The 9,323-nt window shown below is 37.2% G+C and overlaps 1 protein-coding gene across 1 annotated transcript; it reads left to right on the forward strand.

The window, feature by feature from the left end:
- LOC139117937 (mannosylfructose-phosphate synthase-like) lies at positions 1-4,355 on the forward strand. The gene is made up of 3 exons (XM_070681176.1): positions 1-217; positions 1,550-1,623; positions 1,975-4,355. The coding sequence occupies exon 3, from the start codon at positions 2,473-2,475 to the stop codon at positions 3,202-3,204; it is 732 nt and encodes a 243-aa protein (XP_070537277.1). The 5' UTR covers positions 1-217; positions 1,550-1,623; positions 1,975-2,472; the 3' UTR covers positions 3,205-4,355.
- Positions 4,356-9,323: the final 4,968 nt, after the last annotated feature.

The raw sequence follows: 9,323 nt of genomic DNA on the forward strand, positions 1-9,323 counted from the left end.
TCCTTTGCAAAAAGTGAGACCAACCCCGTCTAGGCGTACATGGGCTATTGAATAATTCATGAGGGGAAAGGTGAAGATAAGATGGAGGGATTCGTAGTGGCGGCGGCCGAAAGAGAGCGCCCGCAGAGCAGTTTGGGTAACAGAGACAAGGGGATTCCCCGAGTCTAATCTGCCACACAATCAACTAACCATTTACCAGGGTTGGACTCTCACCAAGGTAGTGCAGATCAATATTATGATTGAAAATTCCCTTTTTTACCTTTTATTGACGCGCATGTCACTTCCTCAGTGAATCATTTGAAAGTAACAGCGATACTGGCTTAGATATTTACTCAAGAATAAGTGAGACAATGGTTCTTTTTGATGTTGAAAATTTGAGAAAATTCAGCGTCGAGACCTTTGACTCAAACGCGTCTTGCTTGTTTATTTAGCTCTGTGTGGCCTCAAACCACGTTAACAATAAACCAGCATCGATGGCTTCCAATATATCTCCGTATTCATATTGCCATGCTACCCTCTTTGTGTCAAAAACGATCTTCTGTGCTTTTTTCGGTGCGATTTCCGACGGGACCTCTGCTTTCAACATGGAACCGCGACGGCCTTCTTACAACAGCAGCGGGTGGTCAGTTGGTGGTTCGAAAGTAGGGACAGATATCTGAATTGACATGGTCAAATTTGACCGTAGGCAATTACACTTACTTTGTGAAGGATGTGCTACAATGACGACAGCCGTCAAAGAAATTTAGTATTTTCATTTCAGCGATTTTCATATTAATTTTGTATTCTTAATGATTTTTCTAATAAATCTATGGTGAATACCGTTCTATTCATGATGTTTATCATAACAATTTCGATGAAGTTCCAAACTTTTGGCAAAAGTTTTAAAATACAGACTACTGCGATATACATTGTATACTGAAACACGGAAGCATTTTCACTTCATTTCTGCAAGAACAAGACCAAATGTTGCATAAAACAAATGTTGTCAATATGTCTTTACCTGCAGCTGCTAGAGGAAACATAGTGTTTGTGATATATTTCATGGCAGCTTATCATTTGAACTTAAAATGTACAAAAACTTATATTATTGGAAAACGCAACTCCATTGATGAGAAAAGAACTTGTTGTTTTCAATTGCCTGTAAATTGTTTTCAATTGCCTGTAATTTCTGAGCTTATTGCTTCCCTTGCAATGAGTCTCTATCGTTGTGTACATTACCAAGAAACTCGCGAGTCGGATAATGCTTTATTCTGGAACGTTTTAACAGTTGCATTAATGGTGAGACTGAGTTGCATCTTGTAGCAAGCACAAGTCATTGAATATCTATTGTGTCATTCACATGTCAGATTGTAATTTGTTTTCATTTAGAGATTGGAATCAAATGCTCAGGAGACAATCAGGCATTGTTTTTGAAGGTGACGTCAAGAAAATGTGTCGGACTCACTCGTTTCTGCATGCTGTTGTTGTATGTGTACGCATGCATGTTTTTAAGTGAACGTTTTCACAGTTTTTTCTTCTTCAATTTTTATATTTCTATTTATTTCTTCAGGTATTTTTGTCAAATTTTCCATCAAGAGGCTGTTTGAAGAGGCTGTTGTAACACTCTGAAGGCATGGCTCAAAGGTACATATGAGGCAATTTAATATACTACTTTTCTTCTTCGTACACTGAGCAAGTAAATACGGTCCCATAATGCACGATATTGATATAGAGGGAAGTAGCTATTTTGTATGCTGTGACTACAATCATTCTATTGTAGCCCTAGAAAGACGATATACTTTCTCGTATAATAAGTGTATAAGTGAAATTGGTGAAAATAGTAAAAAAGAATGACAGTTCTGGTAAAACATTGATGTGATCAATTTGAGCCACCTGTCACATGAACATATTTAATTTAATAGAACTCTTGCAAGTTTTGGAAGAATTTAATGAACACGTTTATTTCACATCATATATGTTAATTTTGTTTTACAGAAGAAGCATCTTGCTAGTCAATGATGAGTGGGGCACAGCTAAAGGTGGCATATCTACAATTAACCGGCAGCTAGCTAGTCTGGCTGTGGAGGCTGAATTAGATGTGCACTGCCTGGCACTTACAGCTTCTGATCAAGACAAGGCTGATGCCCATGAAAAAACATTAATCTCATCCTTCCAAAAGTCAAAGATGGCCTTGACGACCGAGTTCCTAAGTTAGACTGGCTGCTCTGTCATGAAACCTTTTATCCAGATCTAAAAAGAGAAGTGAAAAATCTAGCTGTTATTATCGGTCATATTCCAATCACAAATGATGCTGCTGTTGATTTGAAAGAGAATGTCTTTCCATCTGCCAAGCTGTTCTTGTTCAATCATGTCATTTCTGAAAATATTGAAGTATACAAAGAAAGTTGGAGCCCAGAGCGTGTCCAGAAGAGAGAAGCGCGAGCCTTAGAGGCAGCAAAGAAAGCAGACCTTATTTTTTCTGTCGGCCCTCGAATGTTTGAGCATTTCAAGAACAAATTCCGTGTAGATGAAGCAATGAAGAGGAAACATCATGAGTTTATTCCAGTGCCAGATAAAGAATTCTTTGATGTCAAGTTCACTGATGCAGAATCTACTAAAACAAAGCAAGTGATTACATTTGGTCGCATTACTGGAGTAGAGAAACTTAAGGGCTATGACCTTGTTGCACGAGCAATGAGTGAAGTGGCAGAGCTATTCAAAAAAATGCGTCAACCTGTCCCCCATTGGATTATACGTGGAGTGCCTGAAGGTGAAGGCAAGAAAACCAAGGAAGCTTTAAAGAAACACGTAAAATGTAAGGACTTAACAATTAGCCTGTATCCTTATGGTAGCCAAGATGACATACGTACCGACCTGAAACAAAGTCACCTGTGTGTTATGGCATCGAGAAGTGAACCATTTGGTTTGGTTGGATTTGAGGCCATTGCAACAGGAATCCCAGTCCTCGTTACAAAGAATTCTGGACTTGCAGAATTCCTTCAAGAGCAGTTTCCTGACATCGCACAGCTCATTGTCGTTGATGTTGGAGTCAATGAAGAGTTTGATGATGATGATGTTAAACAATGGACAGATGCAATCCTGGGTGCTTTGAATAATTACAGCCCAGCCAGAACAAGAGCTGACAAGCTGAAGCGAAAAATACGCGAATGTGATGCTGTCAAAGAATCGCAGGAGAATTTTAAGAAACTGTGCGAGGGACAGTAACTGGCCAAACTGTAAATTACATCGGATTACGCCGCCTTGATGATTGTGGGAGATATCCTAGGATGTCCACAACTTTTTCAACATATTTGATCCGGGTCTACAAAAAGCAGAGTAGTATTCAGAAATTGAACTAGGCCTTCAGTGTGTATGGATTATCATTGATTAGGTCGGCATAGCATTGTCCCCCTGACCAGTGGAGGGTCCCTGCCCGAGTAAACACCCTGGCTAGCGAAGTTGTATAAATCAACATTCTGGCAAGCACAATTGCAATCGTTAATGATATGATTTTCTTTTACAAGAACATTGTATGGGACCACATCTACTTGAAAAAAAGCCCTATTGGGTGCTGAACCCTTTGAATACCTTGCATGCAAGAAATTTGCAGCGCGCCATAAAAAATACTTTATTTATAGATTGAGTGCTGGAAAATTCGGGCAACCGTGACCCTTCATGTATTCTCAGTATGTTTGATACAGTAATTTTGTGTATTATAGTCCAAACATAGGACTATGCACCCTGGGGGAGGTTACTATTCGCCCGACGTAAGGAGGGCAATTCGGCTGTTTTTATAATATGTCTCTCTACACAGATTTCACTCCATATATTTAGGTTTATTGGCAAATGATAGTCAAATGCTTTATTTCCACCTTAAAAGACAATCCCTTAAAACATAGAACAATTTTTATCATCGAATGGCGCATTGATATATTGAAATCACTGTTATGCGGTTTATCATTTTGTGTGTGTGCAAAATTCTTACAAACATGATTTCCTACCCAAAAACATTTAATTTCAGTATTTTAATGACAAAGTTGTCAAGTTGAAAATAGTTGCGTTTTTCTTTCAGTCCAATGATGACTATGCGGCCCGCGACGTCATCAACGAGTTACCACTGAATCCAATCATGGAGCTCGCGACGTTCGATATACGAGGCATGTAACAGTACGACATTGTGGTTGTCAAGGGTTTATTAATAGAATATTTGTTATGTATCAGTTTACATATTTACTTATTTGTAAGATATAAATTTATAAGCAGAGTAAACGTTCAGAATTTAGCATTGCCAAATTATTCAAAAATTACCATTCCATTTCAACAAAAATCGTGCTTACTCTATCTTCCTTTGATGGTATGTAAAACATCAGCTGCAGTATCATATTATCATATATTATTCATATTCTCTTTGTTTTTTAACTATTCCAAATAAAATGTTTAAATATTGAGTGATTCACTCGTCAATACAGCTTGTGTGTGTGTGTGTGTGTGTGTGTGTGTGTGTGTGTGTGTGTGTGTGTGTGTAATGTCAAATGTTATTGTCAACTACTGAAGTTTACTCATCACTATAATTCACGTCTAAACTCTGACATAGCATAAGCTTATTGTATAAAATGCGATTATTTGCAAGACTAGTTGGTAGATTTCAACATACTTTAATGGGAAGATAAAGAAAATATACGGGTTTTGCAGGACAAAAATACTGAAGTCGATTGTCGTTCATAATTATATATTATGGTATACCGTACCATTTTATCGTTTATCAATATGAGTGTTGGATGAAGTTTTGAGCCTAACTATGAAGTCCTACTGGAACGAGTTTATATTCTATTTATTTTTCAACATAGTCCCCCTTGCGGATCACACACTTCTGCCAGCAGTGCTGAAGCATTTGGATCCCAGTAGAATGTTTCAGCTTGGTCGTCGAAAAATCCTGAACCGCGAATATGATGTCATCATCATCGTCAAAATGCTTTCCAGCTAACTAACTGTTTCTTCATGTTAGGGAAGAGATAAAAGTCTGAGGATGGTGGGTATAGCACGGTTTTGAAGCAGCAGTCACGCACTGTTGCCATAGCAATGACTGACTTGTGGGTTGGAGCATGAAACACCGTCCCTCCACCCACGTGGGTGAGGGACGGTGCATGAAACGACTTTTTTTTCTCAAATTTCCTCGTTGTTTTTTGATAGCCTCCTGTAAGTCTTGTATCAGCAGTCAAATACACAGTGAACTAAAAATAAACCAGTCAGTCATCGAAGAGTTGAAATAAATGCAAACCAAGATTCACTGATCTGGCATCGCTCCTTAGGCTCAAAAACTTTTCATCCAACCCTCGTATTTTTTCATTCTAACTCTCACAAACGAAACGTTTCAAAATATAAGTTCATGCTTTCTGGGACCCGTTATCAACTTCAAAAACTTCCTAGCTTCATCCGTTCCCTTACTATTCACGATATTTCTATAATTTCAACTGCATCCGCCACCTGCCTTTGTTTACACCCTAATCCTGAACTTCAATGGTACAGCCATGTTGCATTGTAGAGATTCAGTATTTATAATTAATGGGACTTGTCTAAGGAACTATTCTGAGATAGCGAATGAATTTAATAGACATTTCTTGGTAATCTCTCTAAACACTGGAAATTCTGGTGATGCATTGGATTTTGAGTTATTACAGCAGAAGTTTGTAAAAACTAGCTTGCGGGATACTTTTCGTTTCCGTCGATTAAGAACAACTTTGTACATAACGCTTTGTTACGAGCAAAATCTACAGGAGTTGATAATGTGAATTTTAAACTCGTAAGAATTGCCTGTCCTGTAATCACAGATACTCTCACTTATATGTTGAATGTCAGGCTTAAGAATTTTATCTTTAATTTCCCAATGTTTTCAAGTGTGCTAGAGTAGCTCCCATCAACAAAGGTTCTGGTGATATGTCAAATTATCGACGAATTTCCTTACTTCCAACTTTCTCAAAATATCCTTGAAAGACATCTGTTTGATTATTTTATCTGCCTCTTATCTACTTCTTGATACTCAGTCTGGCTCTCGTAAGAATTACTCATCCAAAACAGCTTCAATCCGTTTAACAGATGGAATATTGCTCAGAGTAGAGAATGGTTATTTGAACAGTGTACTGTTGCTTGATCTTTCAAAGGCATTTTACCTTATCGATTATCATATCTTGTTAACAACGTTATCAGTATATGGATTATCAGATGGTGTAATGAACTGGTTTAGATCTTATCTGTCAAATCGTTGTCAAATTGTTGAATATATGGGTAGTTTATCAGTCAAACGTCATGTAACTGCAGAAGTTCCACAAGGTTCGATTTTGGGACCTTTATTATTTATGCTTTTAATTGATGATCTTTCGTTATTTGTCGACTCATCTTTCTTACATATGTACGCCGACGATCAAACACCAATTGCAATGGGTAAATGTATTAGTGAGGTTAACGAGGCCATAAATAATTGGATTCGTCCGATCTTTACGAACCGTATGCGCATAAATAGTAGTAAAAAGTGTCTTCACAAGTTGAGTTTCATAAATGAGGCTGGTAACCAGTTGTCGGTTCATATTGCATAAATGAGGCTGATGACCAGTTGTCGGTTCATATTGCTTAGATATTGATTCCCCAAGTTCAATCTAGAAAAATCTTAGCTGTGACTCTTAATTGTTTGGGACGGCCATGTTGAAACTTTGTGTAAGAAATTAAGTATGCGTACAGGTCTTTTACTTACAGTGCGATCATATTTCCCCTATGAGTATATATCGTATGGTATTATATTTTGGACTGTTCCAGAGCGCCCTTGACTATTGGTGCATAGTATGGGCTAATGCAACAGGCAAAAACATTGATAACGTGTTTATTATTCAGGAACGAGCATAGCATATGCTTTTTGAACTTCCCTTTGATTTTCCTTCAGAAGATTTATTTTCATGTCTTAATGTTATGTTGATTAGACAGCGTATTTTTTTACTTTACGGCAATTTTAATGTTTAAATGTATGAATGGAATTTGTCCAGAATATTTATCCAGCTTATTTATTCTGAATTGCAATGTTCATGACATGCACGACCTGCGTATCGCCAGAAGTGTTATGTACCAAAAGATGTAGTGAAAGAAATGGTCAGTGCAGGTTTCACTTCCGAGGGTCCAAAGTGTGGAATGCCTTACCTACCAAACAAAATACTTTTCTATATACCTTCAAATGTAACTTGAAAGACTGTATCATAAGGAATATTCCCTGTCATTTTTTCTCTTCTTGTACGTATATTTCTGTGATCTGTAAATATTTCAGATGTTTCCTCTGAATAAGCCCCGATAAACATTACAGTATAGTAACTCGGCCGCTCAATAAAAGTGTAAATAAAGTGTAAATAAATTCCTTCACCGAGCATGTAGTTTTCGTTTAACACATATAGTCCGTGCAAGACTTTGCTTTCTTGCAAAAGTACGGCAGATTGTTGTCAATGCTAAAGTTTGCTCCTTGTTAGATTATGTTCTTTTTGCGATACAGTTTTTTCATATTGCAATATTACTTTGAAAAGTAGTTTGAAATACACGTATTATCAACTTTACACTCCGTATTCATTGCAGAGTAAAGAGAGCTGATCATGTATCTCAGACAAGACGTTCACTTAACTGCATGGCCAACCATTCAGGAAAGACATGACCTACACTTTTCAAATCGTGTCAAAAAATACATTCAGAATTAAGTTCCACCATACTTACCAAGCCTCGTCCAAAATTCATCTGTTCATCACTACAACACTCAAAGTAAGTTTCATATTCCCAAAGCCTACCGCCATTCGTTTAGATACCAGTCGCCTGTTCTTGCCAATGCATTTTACAGATAATTTACATTTTCTTGACTTAGTTATACATTTTTATCGGGCTCATTTAAGTGATTTTACTGTTTATTTTGCGATGCTATTTTTGTCTGCTTAACTCCTCATTTTATATGTATTTTATTTTCAGTCTGAATTTTGATTATCTTAGTCTTATGTTTTGAATGTGAGATGAGCTGTATTTCATTTATTAATGCATGGAAATCCCTTATGGATGCGTTGATTTAAGGTACAACGTGCCTCGAGGACAGATTTTCGAACTCTCAAATTTCTACAATCTTTTCTGATCTACCACTCATTTTAAAGCGCTTCGAGAAAGAAAAATTCACCGTCCTAGTTTTTCGACAATCCAAAATTTAATTTTCTCCCGATAGAGTTAACACAGAGATGGCGGCCATTTTGAATTTCAAACATCGCAAAATGTTTGGTAATTTGTTTCTCTAGTTCCAAACTTTGCATGGTGACCCCCGATTTTTATTGTTGATTTGGTTGAAAGTTTCATTGAGGAGAGTTTGAGCAAAAGTTGAAGTCTTTCACTTTTGGGGCGCATACTACCTTAAAGAAATAAATGAAAATGAATGAATGTTTGATAAATTAAGGTCAATGACCTCATGTAGACGTTAAAATGAATATATTTATTATGCTAGCTCGACAGAGGTAAAATAATTCTGGGAAAAAGTTAATAAGTGTCAACTTGAAGGCAGAGAAACAAGACCACCGTAATTATGTGGATTCATCAATGACTTTATTTCATCCGGATTATAAACTGACCGTTTCCTTCAGGCATAAGACCAGTAACAGTGATGAAAGGCAGACAAAGGGATTCACATTTTGAAGGAAGGCAACATTGATGAATGAAAAAAGATACCACCTCACAGAAGCACTACATATATATTGTCATCTGGTACCGTACTTACTTCATAGAAAGATTCATTGAAGGTATGGGGAATGAAAGAAAAGCAGAAGCAAACAAACGTCTTCGGTGTCTGTAGAAATAAAGTACCCTAAGGAGTTATTTCTCATGAATCAGCCGACTCTAATTTTGGTTACCACATGAGGATTACTTTTAGCGCCCTCAACGGTCACCCGTACAAGTTCATCCTTCCCTCATAGTATACATATACATAGAATTCGAATTTGACAGTAGAGCTGGGGCATTGCTGGCATCAATGAAAAGGCGACTAAATCAAGGCTATTCTGTAAAGCGTCCGAATGAAAACTTCCTATTTACAGGTAATCAATATTATGTACACTAAAAACACAACTATTTTGGAGTTGATTACAATGTGGCATTAAGAACTCGTGTCATAACGATATTATCTTGACGTGATATATAAGACTTGACAACCCTCTGCCCTAATATAGTGATCCTGTTAGACGTATGTGATCATGATTATTGATTACCGAGGTCGGCACCTATATTCCGTACACGGACACATATATGTACACCGGGATACATCGCTGATTGATTTTATTGCTAAGTAACGA

The sequence above is a fragment of the Ptychodera flava genome, chromosome 18 (assembly GCF_041260155.1).
Source record: "Ptychodera flava strain L36383 chromosome 18, AS_Pfla_20210202, whole genome shotgun sequence".
Lineage (NCBI taxonomy): Eukaryota > Metazoa > Hemichordata > Enteropneusta > Ptychoderidae > Ptychodera > Ptychodera flava.

Excerpts from the sequence above, each read along its gene's own strand:
- LOC139117937 (XM_070681176.1), top strand. The coding sequence starts at position 2,473 with ATGTTTGAGCATTTCAAGAACAAATTCCGTGTAGATGAAGCAATGAAG.